The 17,664-nt window shown below is 43.5% G+C and overlaps 2 protein-coding genes across 2 annotated transcripts; one reads left to right on the top strand and one right to left on the bottom strand.

Annotated features, from left to right (window-relative positions):
• The first annotated feature begins 4,537 nt into the window (after window positions 1-4,537).
• Window positions 4,538-9,116, top strand: ccn6 (cellular communication network factor 6). The gene is made up of 5 exons (XM_029257738.1): window positions 4,538-4,585; window positions 6,372-6,642; window positions 6,869-7,108; window positions 7,620-7,813; window positions 8,835-9,116. The coding sequence occupies exons 1-5, from the start codon at window positions 4,538-4,540 to the stop codon at window positions 9,114-9,116; spliced, it is 1,035 nt and encodes a 344-aa protein (XP_029113571.1).
• Window positions 9,117-10,716: 1,600 nt separating this feature from the next.
• tube1 (tubulin, epsilon 1) lies at window positions 10,717-17,589 on the bottom strand. The gene is made up of 12 exons (XM_018743503.2): window positions 17,338-17,589; window positions 16,810-16,883; window positions 16,311-16,363; window positions 16,166-16,223; window positions 15,535-15,650; window positions 14,694-14,815; window positions 14,133-14,320; window positions 13,658-13,830; window positions 12,932-13,072; window positions 12,042-12,182; window positions 11,369-11,543; window positions 10,717-11,078 (listed from the first exon to the last, which is right to left on the bottom strand). The coding sequence occupies exons 1-12, from the start codon at window positions 17,360-17,362 to the stop codon at window positions 10,920-10,922; spliced, it is 1,425 nt and encodes a 474-aa protein (XP_018599019.1). The 5' UTR covers window positions 17,363-17,589; the 3' UTR covers window positions 10,717-10,919.
• Window positions 17,590-17,664: the final 75 nt, after the last annotated feature.

The following is a 17,664-nucleotide window of genomic DNA, read 5'->3' as shown; positions in this document are numbered from 1 at the left end:
GCCTTGCAGAGGACTGGCGTCCCATCTGGGGTGTGTCCCTTGTGCCCTGTGTTCCCGGGTTAGGCTCCGGTTCACCGCGACACCACTTGGGACAAGTGGTTTTAGACTGTGTGTGATCAAGAATCGTCGATATTCTGAGTTTTATGCAACTACTGATGTAATGAACATCGGTGCATATGGTGGAAAGAAACAAACTAACTGCACTTAATCACATGTCTGCAACTATGTCTCTTTCTCCTAATGTAATGCACACATTGTATTTTCTAAGAGATGCACGTCGCTTTGGAAAAAAGCGTCTGCTAAATGAATACATGTAAATGTAAAAAAATAAGAGAAAGCTAAAAATGACTTTTGTGAACTACTTAGAGCACCATTCTATGAGCTCAGTAATTGAATGACCACCGTTTTGTTCTTGGATCCCATTTACAGTCATTTTTGGCCAAGGTAACCGCACCGAGAGAGTGGACTGCAACAAAGGCACCCCCGCATGGCGAAACTCGACTGGTGCAGTGTTATATATCCTCTCGCCGGGTCCAGACACGCCACGTTCGTATTTCACAGTCTTCATAAACACTGCCTGAAGTCCTCATCAATGGAGCCAAATGCGAGCTGTCACATGTCAACAGCAAATTTCCCGAAACCAAAACAATCAGCGTTTTTTTGAATCAGGATGATAACAAATAGGTTTACAAACGCAACGCCATACCACAGAGTCCTGAGGCAGGCATAGTAAGCTCCGGCAGGGTCAAGCAGGAATACGTTGTGTAACATGCCTGGGGCGTGGGGCAGAGCACTCGCTGAGTAAATGAAACCATGCTGGAAGTTAGGTAATGACTACTGTACATAGATGGTACTCTGTACACAGGTTCACAGGATAACAATATGTAACAACACTTCAGGGATGGGGCTTTCTCACAAGTGTGTACCTCAGCTCCTAATTATACCGTACCGAACTTCAGTCAGGAGGGTGTGGTGGCACAGCAGGTTTGGCCGGTGCCAGCTGTGTGGCGGGTCTGGGGTTTGAGTTCTGCTTGGGACGCCTTCCAATGGACTGTTGTCCCATCCAGGGTGCTTCCCCTCCCCTCTTGGCCTTGTGCCCTGTGTTTCCGGGTTAGGCTCCGGCTCGCTGCGACCATGCTCAGGACAAGCGGTTGTTGAGGTTGGTTGGTTGAACTTCAGTGGCGGGTGGCGTGGTGGTTGGGCATGTAGCTCTGGTGCCTCACAGCACCTGGGGTGTGGGTTCTGATTCTGCTCAGTTTCTCCCCATGTTCCTGTGGGTTCTCTCCAGGTGATTTCCTCCCACAGTTCAAAAGTGTGTTTCAGGTGACAGTGAGTGTGTGTGTGTTTGTCTAATTGCCCTGTAGTGACCCGGTGTACCCTGCCTCACATCCCATCCTACATTTACATTTATTCACTTTGCAGATGTTTCTCTCCAAAGCAGCTTCCAATGAACTCTATGTAGTGTTATGAGCCCACACACCTTATTCACCGCAGTGACTTACACTGCTAGATACACTACTTACACTGGGTCACTCATCCCTACATCCATATTCTTCCAGGATATTCTCTGGACCACTGCTACCCCATGTTGGACAGCTGGTTACTAATAACGGATGAACAGATGTCCTTTAGCCACAAAGCTTCATGTAACCTGTTTTATTTGTATATATTGCAAATGTGTGTTTTATTCTGTTTTAAAAACTCAAAGACTAAAGACGGAAATTCTGACAGCGCATCATATACACCTATACGCCAATAACACATTTCTATTTTATAAACAGGTATGAGTTACAGTGGAGACAACAGCCACACAACTGATACAAATCTAAAGGTTATTTTAAACAACAGGCAACACGTAGCACGGTGGTTAGAGCCGCTGCCACTAGAACTGTGCTCCTGTAGTACCCTTGCGCAAGGTATGGTAGTTACTCTGAACACAGTTTAAAAAAAAAAAACAGCTGTATAAATAGGTAAATAATTGTATTAGTTAAACTGTTAAGTCACTTTGGACTAAAGTGTTGGCTAAAATGAATAATAAATTCAAATAGTAAAAAGATCTTTTTAAATTACAGCAAAAAACATATCAGATTTGGCATGAACTTCAATGATGAGGCAGATTAGGCAGATAGGAGTAATTCCTAGAAATGATGGTCTGGCAGCGCTGAGAACTCTCAGAAGTTTTCACTAAACCTGTGTAGGATAAGCAGTGTTTGCGCAGACATCGCGAAGACTCATCTTCATAGATGATTTGTGGACTCGAGTCAAACATCCGCTCGCAGTCTGAAATGCCGTGACAGACCTTCAGAAGCTTCGAGTTCCATACATACTTTGTGTTCGTGTTTGTGTTTTATGTGGCACTGTTACGAAATGCATCATTCTTTTGTTGTCAGAGTCAGTCGTTCATTTGCCATTTGCACAGTTACAATGGGCATTGAAAGGCTTGTCACGAGGCTCATATAATACGGGAACAGACAAGAACAAACATATTTGAATAAACACGTATTTAGACAAGGATGTGCTGATAAGTAAGGCAGTACAAATACATTTACGTTTATTCATTTAGCAGACGCTTTTGTCCGAAGCGACGTACATCTCAGTAAAAGTACAATTTATGCATTACATTAAGAGAAGGAGACATGGCTGCAGACGTGACTCAAGTAAACCTGGTTTGTCACCTACCACTTGCTGCAACGAGGTTCATCGTTCAAGTAGGCGTATGAAACACAGGATAGACAAATCCTGATACCTTCCAACCTTTTAAAAAAATTTTTTTTTTTCTTTAATAATATTAAGATACACAAGCAAGCAAGTACAATGCTGGAGTAGTGTATGATAAGAGGCTTTATCTGGTGATGCTCATGAAGTTACAGTGCATGAACATTTACACCATACATGAGCTGCAGAGATCTTGGGCGAAATGGGTCTGGAAAAGGTGAGTTTTCAGACCCTTCTTGAATGTAGACAGAGTTTCTGCAGTTCTGAGTGACAGGGGAAGATCGTTCCACCACAATGGAGCCAGAACTGAGAACTTCCTTGCTTTACCTTTCATGTGCGGGACCACCAAATGAGCAGAAGTAGACGAGCGAAGGGGTCTAGCTGGGGTGTAGTGGTTGATCAAGACCTGTAAGTAAGTGGGAACAGTTCTATTGATGCATTTTTAGACAATAACCAGGGTCTTTAATTTGATTTGGGCAGCTATAGGAAGCCAGTGCAGAGAAATGAGTAGGGAGATACATGGGAATGCTTAGGCAAATCAAACATGACTCGTGCAGCAGCATTTTGTAGAAGCTGCAGAGGTTTGATGGCAGTAGCAGGAAGGCCACACAGGAGGAGGGAGTTGCAGTAGTCCAGACGGGAAGTCATTGTGGCCTGGGCAAGTAGTTGGGCAGAGTCAATTGTGAGGTAGGGCTGGATCCTATGAATATTATGCAAGATGGATCTGCAGGACCGGGTTGTGGCTTCGACGTGCTGAGAGAAAGACAGACTCACGTCAATCGTTACTCCCAGACTTTTAGCGAAGGAGCTAGGCGAAATGACAGAGTTGTCCAGTTTGATCGACAGATCATGACAGGAGGACAGGCCAGCTGGGAGGTGAAGAATCTCTGTTTTGGAGAGATTGAGTTGGAGGCGGTGATCAGACATCCATGAAAAGATGTCCGACAGACAGGCAGCAACACGTGCGGAGACGTCTGACGCACCAGGTGGAAAGGAGAGAAAGAGCTGAGTATCATCAGCATAAGTACAAATAAATACGAGTACAATAAATAGTAAATACTGAATAGTCATGTCCAGGGGTCCGGAAGAGGCAGTAATATAGTGTCAGCACTCGTCAGCGACACCAACTCAGCAGCACACCGGAAACCGGAAGTGTGCACTATTGGAAGTTGTGTTACTTGTTTTCTCTTGTTTTACCATGTTAAAATGCCATAGAATCAAGAACACTATGATGTATTTGGCTCCCTGAAGTTTAAATGTGCTAAAAAAGTAAATGGTTTACTTTTTTAATGGGCGTGGTGGCGCAGCGGGTTTGGCCTGTACCTGCTCTCTGGTGGGTCTGGGGTTTGAGTCCTGCTTGGGGTGCCTTGCGACGGGCTGGCGTCCCATCCTGGGTGTGTTCCCTCCCCCTCCAGCCTTGCGCCCTGTGTTGCCGGGTTAGGCTCTGGTTCACCGTGACCCTGCTTGGGACAAGCGGTTTCAGACAATGTGTGTGGTTTGGACAGTAAATGGTTGGCAGAAGAAAGAAGGGTCAATTATTCTACGGGGACCTTCATACATGCGTCTGGCGTCATCCTGTTAGTAGCAATAGTTTGTGTTTTACCCCTTTCAGGGGTAAGACTGAAGCCCTCCAAGCTGGGGAAAATATTTCATGTTTGGATGTGTGCACCTCAGAAAGGTGTCTCTGCTCCGGACACAGAGGAGATCTTTGTGCCCCTGCCGTCCTCCACCAGGTCAGCACTCCCTCTCTCCCTCAACCACTCACTCCCCTCGCCCCTTTCCCTTCTCACCCAGAACCCTCTCCAGCGTGAGTGCTAATAAGATGTCCCCGCAGCTGTGCAGTGCCCTCCTGGTCATTCTGGCTCATCAGGTAGGAAACAGGTTTGATTCTCTCTGCTGTAAATCGTGGGGAGGGGGGGGTTTGAACTCAATGGAAACAATACTAACAGCAAAATGGGACTGTAAAAAGAAATAACTTCAAATGCAATGACTGTGAAGATACCTGACTAATTGATATTAACAAGAGGTACCACCAAGGTACCAATATGGGGAAATTTTCACCCCCCACCGTGCACAGGAAATTCAAATGTACTTGTAATGTAACAGCAAATGTAACGGCGATAATTTAGTTCATGCATGTTGCATACCTGCGAAGGCACACGCCAGACTTTGAGCTTGCCGAATTCACCCGCAAGGCTTTCTGACCAAAAAAAAAGCCATCACTTCCCTTGCCTGGTGCTCAGCATAAGGGCTCTGTGCGTGGAGGGGAAACTTTTCAGGGCGGCTGTTGACATAGGGAAAAGGGAGGCTGCGAAGTGCTGCGTTTCCTTCCAAGCTGATCCGTTCTCACGACCGGAGCCGAGCCGAGATCTTTCCGCAAACTTGACGGAGGCCTCCGATTTTTGACACACCCTTCCTTGACCCTGCAAGGTGTCACGGTGTCAGAGCGTCGCAGCGATCGCCTTCGCTAATGGATCCTAACAACACGGCTCAGACATTTACCCTTGTGCAGGAGCAAACAGGCATTTGATCTTTTTTAAACACCGTTCTTATGCTTCCGAGCTCAGGAACCACCCCTTGATCAAAGCTTCACCGAAAGCGGTCACATACAAACAGGAAATGGCTCGAGTGTGAATGGTACGGCTGTTACCCAGGGAGGCTCCATGTGCTGTTGGACTTCGGTAAAAAGCACTCAGTCCTACTGCACAAAGAGCCCACTTGTTGACATCAGAGGGGTCTCAATGTATGTCTGTGGTAGCACGCCACACTTCATTAGGATTATCCTAAATAAATTGCACTATCAATAAACGCAAGGTAAGCACACCTGGCATCCAAATAGAGAAAGCGACATTACACAAAATAGCTGAAATACGTCTTCCTGCTTTCCCCGCTGCGAGGCTTTTTCTGGCTATCTCTACCAAGATTTTGCGCTTCAGTGCACGGTAAAAACTTCATTATCATCTTCATTTGACTTCTTTGTGTCTTTAAAATTTAAAACGAGCCTTACGTCACCTGGGCTGCCCGTTCAAACATGCTTACGAATCCTCCTCGGTCTGCGTGGAGTTTGCACGTCCTCCCCGCCTTCACGCGAATTTCCTTTTACGGGCCAAAGACGTGTTTCGGGCAAATTGGGAATTAAATTGCCTGTAGTCTGCGTACGTGTGCTTGAGTGGGTTACACTGCACTGCTGCATAGAGGAGTGAATTGTTTATACGGAATATAGTGTCTCTAGCATTTCAAGTCGCCTTGGATGAGGGTGTCACCTAAACGCTTTTTCATAATCACTCTACATTGCATCTGTTAAATGAATAAGTGGAAACGAATGGTAAATTGTCTTCATTTTCTTCCCCAATGACTAAATGATAGGTCTGTAGTGGGCTTATTCCTCGTGTTATCAAGGGAACTTGTTACGGATGTCTTGCTCGCAACTGGGGAGCACATACAGTAGGTAACGCGCTCTAAGATGTAACCGGAGGCTTGTGTGTAATATACTCTCAGCTGTAGCTTGGGGCTTCTGGGGAATGTACTTCCACTTGTAGATGGGGACCTAATGTTAATGAGCGCCCACCTGTAGCCGAGGACTTGTGGGTAACACTCTCTGTTAAAGCTGAGGATTGCTGGCCCCCGTTCACGCTCCTGTCCTGTCACACAACCAGATGTTCTGCAGAGCACAGAACCAGGGCCTGGTGGCCATGCCCAAGTCAAGAAGCGAGCGTCAGCAGTTCTGCCACTGGCCCTGCCGCTGTGGCGCCCGCCCCCGGTGCCCCCCCGGGGTCAGCATGGTGTTGGATGGCTGCGGCTGCTGCAAGGCCTGTGCACGACAAGCGGGCGAGCCGTGTAACGAGCGCGACATCTGCGACCCGCACAAGGGCATGTACTGCGACTTCTCCGGAGACCGGCCACGCTTTGAAGTTGGTGTCTGTGCCTGTGAGTACCTCCTCCCAGCAGGCATCTGGACTCCACCCAATTTCACAATAGCTAAGATGCCACATTAGTCACCTTCACTTGGATGAGTTATTGCTTGTTTGCCTCCCTCAATGAGTCACGTTGAGTGATGCATCAAAGCAAACTGATTTTTCCCACTCTGGGTGCCATGGATGGATATGGATACACTCCTCTGTAAATACTTACATTGCACCTTGCTCTGTGTCAGACATGTTGGCGGTGGGCTGCGAGTTGAACGGGGCCTTTTACGACAATGGCCAGGCCTTCCAGCCGAACCCGCTCTACAAATGCATGTGCATTGCCGGTGCCATCGGATGCACTCTGGCCTTCACCCAGAAGCCTGCCGGGCTGCTCGGCCCCTCTCCTCTGCGTGCCGGACCACCGGATTCTTCCCAAAGCAGTGCAAAGAGCAAGCATGAGCAGGATACCGGCTACTGGGCTAAGCCAGGTGTGTGCTTGCAACTGTCTGCTTGACCACTTGCGGCTGCTAATCAGAAGCAAAGGTAGGGAGTTTGGGTAGAGCAGAACAAGATCTACTAACAGGATATGATAAATGGTTGCAATATGTGGGGTAGGGGGTGGGCCACATTGGTGTTCCGACAATAACAACAGTTTACCTCAAAACAATCCCAAAGAACAAACTGGATTAACAATTTGCCTTCATAGATGTGAAAATTATCTGAATTTTGGATTCATCATCAATAACCCAGTGTTCTGTTACCACAGACACTTGCGAGAGGAACTAGCTGCAATGGGAATACTGTTAAACACTTCAACTAGATAAAGTTACAAACTTTTATGAGACATCAATTATTAAATTAAATCAAACAAGCTCATGCTTTGTTTTAAAACTGAGAAAAAAATGGACTGAAAATTATCAGTAAGTTAGCAGCTAGATAACATGCCAAACTAGGGTGTATCTTCAAAAGGAAGGCTCATTTTAACCCTTACAATGAAAGCTTACAGGGATCACCCTTTAGCCTGGAAGAACAACTGCCTGGTACAGACAACGCCCTGGAGTCCATGCTCTCGCACCTGCGGGATGGGAATCTCTGTTCGGGTCACCAATGACAACAGCAAGTGTGAGATGCGCAAGGACCGGCGCCTCTGCCTGCTGAGGCCATGTGAAAATGCTGTGCTCAGAAGTGTGAAGGTGGGCCTCTCTTTCACAGTGAAAGAAAAGGGGACAACGGTGGTGAAGAAAACTGATAACGATTGCAGTTATTCAACCCAGGTTTAGCCCTAAAGCTAACTCAGTATCACTTTAAATACAACCTGTATAAACGAGCCATATTTACCCCCTTTACTGTTTCATGAGGAACCACTTGGAGGTTTCATTTTCTCCAAAGTGATGTACAGTAAATCAAAGTGGATTCTATAACAGACAGAACTTTGAATACATGCATGATTATAAACGCAAATTGTTCATTTGATGGCACCGTTTAGCTGGCACACATTACATGAGTAGCTAGATATAGATCTTGGAAGTCTCATAAAGATGACAGATGGTCATCATAAAACTTTCAGAAATTACGAGAAAAGAGTCAAAAAGATTTGTTTTGAGGTCCTTATTGTATGCTTAGAGGGATACAGCAGTTCTGAGGGACAGAAGGAGCTCATTGCATTAGAACAGACAAAACTGAGAACTGACACTATTGATTTTTTGATTTCACCTCCCCCTTGTGAGACAGCACTCCGTAGGAGCTGCTGGCCCGCAAGGCAAATACCATTTGTCATGACGGGTAAAAGTAGAATCAACAGCCAACTGCAACTCAGCAATCCTGGTAACGATGCTAGACTGGTAGTTGAAGGTGGATATAGTAACCCACTTTAAGACTGTATAGGGACATGCTGTCTGAAGCTTCTAGACAAGCTTACAGTACAACAGGAAGAAAACATGAAGAAAACCAGTAAGATGACAATGTATGAGGAACCGGTGGAGCAGTGCTGCTCAAAAGGCTTGAGTACAAAGTCTATGTCCAAAGTGAGCTGCAGGGGCTTGGAAGGAAGTTTGCTGTATAGGGCCTGCACAACGCTGGGTATCATAGGTTGAACCACAAAAACTCCACAAACATTAAAACAAAGAACCACAGATTACCTCTAAGGCACAATAAATTAGAATGTGTTCTCACTACGATTGTGTGTTTACTTTCATTTATCTGCGTTACGTCCAGATCCCAAAAGGAAAGACATGTCGGTCCCAGTTCCAAGCAAAGAGAGGAGAGAAGCTGAGGCTGTCAGGCTGCACGAGTGTACAGCGCTACCGGCCCACCTATTGCAGCGTGTGCAGCGACAAGCGCTGCTGTGTGCCCACCAGGTCGCGTATGGTCTCACTGGAGTTCCGCTGTGCAGCCGGCACCAGCGTGCGCTGGAAGATGCAGTGGATCACTGCCTGTGTTTGTCAGAAGAAGTGCAGTGCACCAGGGGACATGTTTGCTGAACTGCGCTTCCTCTAGGACAGACCGATGACTGCATCTAACAACCCAATCAAGTCTGCTACCACCACACGCAGACCCACACAGTGAGTGACAGATGACCATTTTGGAAGATTCTGGATGGGCAGATGCTGAGTCGGCTGAGGAGCTGACTGAGCCATGCGGTGGATTTAGGTCAAGTGACAAAGGACAACATGAGTCCTGCCGTTGGACTCTAAAATATTAATATACTGCAATAATCCTCATATTGTGAATTGTCTTACAAACAGAAGCAGCCAAATTATAATAAAAAAAACCAAAACATGCTGGGAAGCACTGCCAACTTAAACTATATTGAGCAGAATTCCTACTTCAACATTAACTATAAAGACATTATAAAATCTGTAACACTAATAGTTACTGAAATAATATTACATAGAAGACCATGGATTCAGCTTTAGGAATGGAGCTAATTTGTATAAAATATTAAAATACAAAACTGGAAATCTGCTCCCTCTCAATAACCCCTGTTTTTCCTACCATAAAGCAGCCTTTTAAAATTAAAATTTCAGTGTCTTACTTAATCAGCAGTATTCAGGTCAACTCAAGTATTTCCCAGCTCTTTATAGTAATTTCAACAGGGCTTAACATTTCACCTAGAGTTACAGAGACAGAAAACTATCTATAGCAAGCAATGGAAGAACAGCTTTCATTCCATTTCAGGTGTTACATGTGACTTGCTCTGGAAAGACCGGTAGATTCAGTTTGAGAGCTAAGACAAAGAATTAAAGAGTCACCAACAATAAAGAGAACTTTTGTCATAACAGTGTTGCATGTTGTATAAGTGTATGATTACTAAATTCTGTGTGTTAGACTACATTGTATACACTGATCTTATGTCACTGAAAACCTGAAGTTTAAAATGAACGCCAAATCACATGCCAAATACCACCCAGTCAAGACAGTTTACCACATTTTCATACTAGCCAACTGACAAAACATCTCCTGGACACAGAGTTATTCAACAACACTGAGTGCACTATGGTGGTCAAAACCAAGGTTTAATAACGCATCTACTAACAGTGCTGCCCCCGTTGATTCAACATAATTAAGGTAGCTGACAGAGGAAAACAATAACCTAATGAACAAACAAATTAAATGATAGCAGTGGTACCACATTCAATGTTCCTCTGATGTTGATTTGGAGGACTGAATGAAAAGAAAATGTATAGTCATTCTCATCCAACACTACAGCAATTCTGTTGAATATCACAAGAAAAAAATGCAATTATTCTGATAACTACATATCTATGACTCAGGAGTAAAAGGTGTGTCACCTGAGCAACTCACTCCACCACTACAAAAACACTCACTTCCATCTAGAGTCCATAACAAGGAAAAACATTACACACATTTAGAAAGCATAATTCACATATTTTAATGTACAATTAAAGGAAATATCTGGACTAAAAATGACCTGCATCTCACTTTTGCTTTTATGGTTTTTTTCCATTAGTTAAAGCCCGTTATTTTTTGTCTTGCACATAAAAACTATGTATTATAGAAAATACTTCTATGAAAAATAATGCAATGTAATTAAGGTTTTCACATCAATTGTTAGAGTACATGTTTATAAATAGGATTTTTTTTTTACATACAATCTGCAGTTGAATCAATGAGGAAGAAATATAAAGAAACAACAATGTGTGGATGTACACAGACAAAAACCATATGTATGTATACAAACATGAGGGGAGGAGGCAGGCCATACTTGCACACATAGAATGACAAAGCAAAACTGTAGCAGCAAACCCGACCACTGCGAACTCTAAAGCTTGCGGACCTTCATGTGGCCACCTGGAGCCGAGGTGCATCAGACCACAGCAGGCTCTTGGTGCTCTCTAGCTGGTCGTATTCCTCGATGAGAGATGACAGAGAGGTGACAGCTTCTGAAAAGCAGGCATGCTCCATGCCCCCCACATGCAGGTAATGATGCAGGTGGGCCTGGAATTAGGTGAGGAAAGGGGAAGAGAGGGTCAAGGGAAAGGAGGTCAGCGAGTTTCATACAGTCAGTGTGGGACGAAGTTAAAACCTCATATTTGCAAACTCAGTCCAAAGCATGTTGTGTGTTTAGTTTGTGCTTACCTTTCCATTAACTAACGAAACCCAATATGGCATGCATATCTAATAAACTCTACCTTGTCTCATTAATTACTGATAATTAAAATAATTGCTACACATCAGAAGCACATGATTTTTTGTAAAGCCCCAGTTTGGAGTCCTCAGCCTTTTACCTTCTTCCTGTAGAGCTTCATGAACCTGTCTCTGAGCTCAGTGAAAGTGGGCTTCACACAGGTGTTGTTGGCTAAGGCCAGCAGTGAGTGGCTGTGGCCCACAGGTGGGACTGAGCAAAGGCTTGTCTTCCATCCCTCCTGATTCCAGGACACAAAAGACAGGGAGGGCTTCAACCTGCCGATTTGAGGGGGGGGCACAAACCAGTGAAGTACTGTTGTCCTGATTTCTCCCTCCACAACCCTTGGTATGTGGAGTTTACACAAGACTGAGATATTTTGCAAAAACATTTGAACCTTTAAGCGTACTAAAAGGCTTAAAAGTTGATTACGTCTAACAAGCTTAAGAGGATAAGAGCAGCTTCATTAAATCAAGCAGTCATGTTAACCCATTTCGATACATGCCTTTAACACCTTGCACACAGGTATGTTCTTTCATATTGCTTTCAACTTCTCCTGGCTGAATGTCCACATGGGATGTGTACAAGGCTGAATAGTGTATTCATCCAGTACAGATTTCATATTTCACACCAACATCAAGCAATAAATGGCACCATTATTCCTGTGCTGCTTGGAAGGCAATTCAGGCACTATGCCCTAGAGCCTTACAGATCTTATATGGAAAAGGACCGCTGACTTCAGCATGGGATCAAGCGACTGGTGATTCAAAGCTCACCTCTCGATGTTCCTGCGGAGGTCAGACACTTGTACGTTACCGCGGACAACAAGGGCACAGGCCAAGTAGAGGCTGTGCTTTGGGTCTGCCTGGATAAGTTGGTGATCTTTGCTGAAGGCATCTGTGAACATTTGATCTAACCTGAATAGTAACACAACACATTTCAGAACAAACCACAAATGTCAGGTTTGACCATCAAAGTCTTCAACTGCTGCTCTGAACAGAGGGATAGCTGGTAGGGTAGTGGCTGTAGTGGTTAGAGCTGCTGCCTTGGGACCCAAAGGCCACAAGTTCAAATCTCACCTCCGGCTGTAGCACCTTTGAGCAAGGTACTTAACCAGGACTGCTCCGGTAAAACTACCCAACTGTATAAATGGGTAAATAATTGTAGGCAGACTGACATTGCAAATCGCTTTGGAGAAAAGTGTCTGCTGAATAATGTAAGGTAAAATGACGCTTTATTACTTTCAGAATGTTAAAACATCAAGCCACAATCTTCACTAGAAAAACAACTTAAAATCCTTGGGATACCTAGGCTTAAAACACAGGTATTTACAGTAGCGCACCACCAGTCAACACTGACACTGTAAACATACACCCTTTAAGACAGGAGTAATGAAATATTTAATTTCCCCGTATGCATTTCATTTTACACAGTACGTCAGTATGTCATGCTGATATCAAACCTTATATCAAGGTGACCATCTTTGCACAGATTTTCTACAATATGCTGGAGTGATTACAGTAAGCCTATAAAGAAAAATTTCTTTTTAGGGCTGTAAAGAAAGTTAATTAACAGAGGTGGGCAGGAAGTCTCCAAGCTATATATCCTGAGTTCCAGTACAGTCCAAACAAACAGAAGTAAAGATAGGCCGTAAGAGGCTGCTGACCTCCTGACGGGGATGTTGACGTCTGCCAGTGTGTAGAGTGGGGTGAGGCTAGAGACCAGATAGTGAAGCCGTGGAAATGGCACAAGATTCATAGCAATTTCGTTGAGATCCATGTTTAGTGAGCCCTCGAATCGAGCAGAGCTGGAAAGAAAAGCAGACGAAAACAACAGCCTTCAGCTCAACTTAAGCCAAAACAAACAGATGAAACTGCAAGAAAAGTCCAAATAGACTGACTACCTGAAAATGGCACACAGCACCAGAGGTATCAGCATAGACACTCCAGAATACTCAAACAAACCAACATAGACATCAAGACATACTGTAGTTCAAAACATGAAGCAAAAACAAAAACGCAAGGTTGAGGAATCTACATGGAACTTAAAGAAACCACAAATTCTTTTCCCTAAAGCAAAAACCAAAAATCCAGTTAACAGAAGGACAACTGTTCACTGGTATCAAAAACCTTGCCACCTACCACAAGGCCTAGGGCAAGTAAATACCATGATTTATGGTCTTATCCCAGCTTTAATATTTCATGACAAGTAGTTATCAGTTTCATTCTCTTGTCTTTGATCCCCCTATTACTGCAAAGGTCTACTGCAGAGAAAGCAAAAAGATGATCTGAAGACAGAATTAAAAGAATAAAGCTTTTTTTGGCTGCAAAAGGCAAGTTAAACCACCTCCAGCGACAGATTCAAGCAGTTATGTGATGTCACCTTCAGGTACCTGGTCAGATTAAGCAGTAAATTGGCTATAATGTTGTTCATGGCATCAAAGGGCTTTTCAGTCCCACCGACTCCACCTCGGCCTGATATGAGGGTGCTTTCCTTCCGGATTACTTGACTGGGTTTCCCAGAGTGGGCCATTTGTTGTATCTTGTTTATTATATCAACTAGAGACTGGAGACAAAATGACAATCATTGACAAAAACCTAAACAAAGACCCAGCTTTTGTACTCTTGTGCAAAATACTGACCTAAACCATGACAGTCAAAATCCAGCAAAATGCTGGAAAAATATTCCACTGTTTATAGTAACTATGATGTCACACTGAAGAAAAGCAAACAAAAAAAACCATCTTATAATAGGTATGAAATTGCAGTTTGAGACATTTATTTGTACAGAAGCTGTAAAAACTGCAACATTTTACACCAGAAACAAAGGATTCTGGGCAAGACATGCAAAAAACACAGTGAACATGCCTGGTTCTCAACAGGCAACACACAATCAGCATGCTCTGTCAGTTCTCGCATGGCCAAGACACTATTATAGGGGGATGTGATGACATCGTCCTCAGCAGAAGGGTACACAGATGTAACGATCCTGCAAACTTCTGGGAACTCGTCTTCCAAGAGGCTCAGCACGTGTGTACCTAGACCAGAGCCAGTGCCTAGCAAAGACAAAGTACAATGAGTGCATTACATGCCAATACCATGTGCACTTTATATGGGGAAGGAAATAATGAAAGGGCTACAGCTGCCGCCTTGTAATCAAGGAACTGGGTTTGAATCCCACCTCCAACTGTAGTAACCCTGACCAAAGAGCTCATCCTGAATTGATACAGTAAAAAATATAGCTGTATAAAAGGGTACTAAATAATTGCAAATTGTAACATTGTAAATTGCTTTAAAAAATATCAGTTGAATAAATCTCACTAAATATCCAAAACATGACTTCCACAGCACTCACAAAAACCCCACTGTGAATATTTAACTTTCTGTGATGCTGTATTACCTTCATTGCAAATATACATAATCAAATACCTCCGCCCATAGAATGGATGAGGAAAAAGCACTGCAGGCTGTCACAGTGCTCTGCTGCTCGGCGCACCTTCTCCACCACGTGATCCCTGCACGCCGGCCCATACACCTTGTGTCCCACCGCCCTAGAGATGTGGGCAGACCAGATGTCATGGCAACATCTTCCTAGAACCCTCATCTCACTCCAACCAGCCCACATACTCTTTTCTGCAATATGTGAATGCTCTAAATGGAAGAAGTGTTTACACAAAAAAATCCACAAAGACAACTATCACGGGACGAATGAAAGCACACAACGAGTCATAGCAAACAGTGTTTGCATACAGCGTTACTAAACAATATGAAATAAGGTTCGAAGCCAAAGATTTGGATCATTGCCAACTTTTACAACTGCTTCCCATCAGCTTCAATCTTCAGGTATCATAATGTGAAAGCGAGTTTTAAACACAGAGGTACATTCCAAAGCAGAAGATGGATTACCTGTAAATCAACACATAAAAGTAGTGATTCACAATCCAAGACTGCAGCGGTCTAATTATCCATTCAACTTCAGCACTTTCTAATTCACTGAACTCTCAGCAAGGCAAGTCTAGAAAGGCTCCCTCAGAAATCACATTGACATCTAATCATCTCAAATTACGAAACCAGACTGGCAGTTGTAAATCCACGTCAGTCACATAACCTCTTGAATGTATGTGGCAGGTAGGCTGAGATTAGAATATACTCACTGAAAATGAGAAAAGCTGTAAGTAGTTAAATACAAAAATATACCATATATATTGGAGTGAGAAGACACAACATGAACATGTTACCTGAACCCACATATCAAGGCTGGAACCCTTACCAGTTATTGCCGGAACCTGAGACATCTGTGACGAGCTGTGTGCTGTCAAACACATCTCTCAGGGGACCTTGCAGGATCTCGTTTACCACACCTTCCTCCATGTCAATGAGAACAGCCTACAGAGATTAAGCCTGCTGTCAGTGTGGATGCAGCAGTGAGACTTGAGTGTAGTACTGGCTAGCAGAAAAGCTTGCTGTTTGAAATTAGTTTTTTTACTAGGTCAAAGCGGCACTGAAACAGAACAAGAAACCGAAAATGCATTGACATACATAAAACAAGGGCTGATAGTCAAAAGGATGCAATATTCCAGAAGGGTGACCACACATTTTAAGAATTCCTCAGAATTATACACATCAGCTGTTGATTCTTCCAAGCAGAAGAAAATCAACTTGTCAGCCACATATTTAGAGATAGAACTTTGCATGTAAACCATATCATTAAAATACATTTCCCTGCAAAGTATGTAATAGTAATCACTCTATGTTTCAGAATATACAAAAAAAATAGTTGTGGTTTAACAAAAAAAAAAATAGAAAGGGTTAGATCAAACTTTTTCTTAAAGGTTTTCTGAATGGGAAGTGAACCCCTTTCCAGTAAGCTTGATGGGCCACCACAGATCAGGACTCTGTACCCTTGCCCTGAGGGATCTAATTTTTCCAGATGTGATGTCGTTCTCCCCATCACTTCTCCTATGAAAGCATGGAAAGAGACCGTCTGAGCACTTTTCATTTCAGCAAAGTGAACATACAGGTCTATGAGGAATGCAAACTTGTTACCTGGTGTCCACATTCCTAAAGAAGCTGCTCAGTGCTTCATCATAGACTCCTTTCTATTAAAAAAAAAAAAAAAAGGTTGAACTTAAATATAGATCAATATAGAACTTTACACAAGAGCTTAAAAGTTGTTACAATAAGGAAAGCACTGAAGAGACCAGATCACCTTCTAAAATCTTTCAATTTATGTGGTACAGTCAGCAAGTTCCAAGACTGGCCACTCCGTGACACTGCTGTGTTGCATGCTGCACCACATGGTGATCATTTTTACAACTTACTGACTGTGCAACATGTTTGAAGGTTTTGGAACTGAGGGAAGACTACAGAAAAAGCCTCTGCAATTAGGAGAGAATTGCTACAGGACTGTCTAGTACATACCCAATAAAATGTACAATGCAGGACTGGAATACGGTTTATACGCAAGTTGACGTACACTGCGGAACCTTCCAGAACATAGTCCCCTGGACGACCTCTGATGTAGGACTGTGTGGCTGGTACTTACTGTATTGATGTGGGCGTGTTCCCTCAAAGCGAGATCCCAGAACCTGCATCCCACCTGATTGCCACACTGACCAACTGTGGAGTCAATATAAACCACACAGAAACGTTTTCAATTTCCAATATTTTAATATTCAAACACAGTATGTATCATATGAGTAACTGAGTATGTATCATAGTATCATGATAAATAAAGACTTGAACTAAGAAGTCGTTTGAAGTTGACACACAGGATTTAATTTTTGTTTCTTTATTAAACCAATGAAAAGCCATCGCAAAGAGTTTCTGCAGTTTCAATTTGCTGTTAGTTTTTCTGAAAAACTAAAGCCACGGCGCGCGGCACACAAAAATATTCAAAACTGTATAATAAATTACATCATGTCTTGAGAGCAACAACTCTATGCCTCTACTCTAGTCTCTAGTATATTTCTTGGCTGTAAGAGACACAAAAGATTTAAATAAATTAAATAAATACACTCGAAGTAGCAGAGAACCTGTGTGCGCGGCTGTGCAGTACTGCGTGCTCACTTACCTTGGACTATTATCGACTGTGTCATCTTCGACTATTCTACTATGTTGTCTTATTTGCTAGAACAACTCGAACACGGTATCAAGACGTTCGCCCACCTCGGACGCAATATTCTGTATGTAACTAGACCTCATTTCTAACTCCAAACGAAGCATTTCACATTCACTAGCTTAAGCTAACCAATTAAGCATCGCCTCCGTACCGTAACTCATAGATACCAATGACTCTACCGTTTAGGCGCCAACCATTCAAGTGAGTTCGTCCCATGTTGATGACGTAAGGGAGTGCTAGGAAAAATATAAAAAGGGTAAAGAATCTCACGATCGGATT

Source organism: Scleropages formosus, chromosome 1 (genome assembly GCF_900964775.1).
Source record: "Scleropages formosus chromosome 1, fSclFor1.1, whole genome shotgun sequence".
In the NCBI taxonomy this organism is placed as follows: Eukaryota; Metazoa; Chordata; class Actinopteri; order Osteoglossiformes; family Osteoglossidae; genus Scleropages; species Scleropages formosus.
This window is presented reverse-complemented; position numbering and strand designations above follow the sequence as displayed.

Excerpts from the sequence above, each read along its gene's own strand:
- tube1 (XM_018743503.2), bottom strand. The coding sequence starts at position 17,362 with ATGACACAGTCGATAATAGTCCAAG. Across the intron at positions 14,816-15,534 it reads TCAGGTTCCGGCAATAACTG|GGCGGTGGGACACAAGGTGT; the intron begins GTAAGGGTTCCA and ends CCACATCTCTAG. Across the intron at positions 11,544-12,041 it reads CTCCGCAGGAACATCGAGAG|GTTGAAGCCCTCCCTGTCTT; the intron begins GTGAGCTTTGAA and ends TCAAATCGGCAG.
- ccn6 (XM_029257738.1), top strand. The coding sequence starts at position 4,538 with ATGTCCCCGCAGCTGTGCAGTGCCCTCCTGGTCATTCTGGCTCATCAG. Across the intron at positions 6,643-6,868 it reads TGAAGTTGGTGTCTGTGCCT|ACATGTTGGCGGTGGGCTGC; the intron begins GTGAGTACCTCC and ends GCTCTGTGTCAG. Across the intron at positions 7,814-8,834 it reads CTGTGCTCAGAAGTGTGAAG|ATCCCAAAAGGAAAGACATG; the intron begins GTGGGCCTCTCT and ends CGTTACGTCCAG.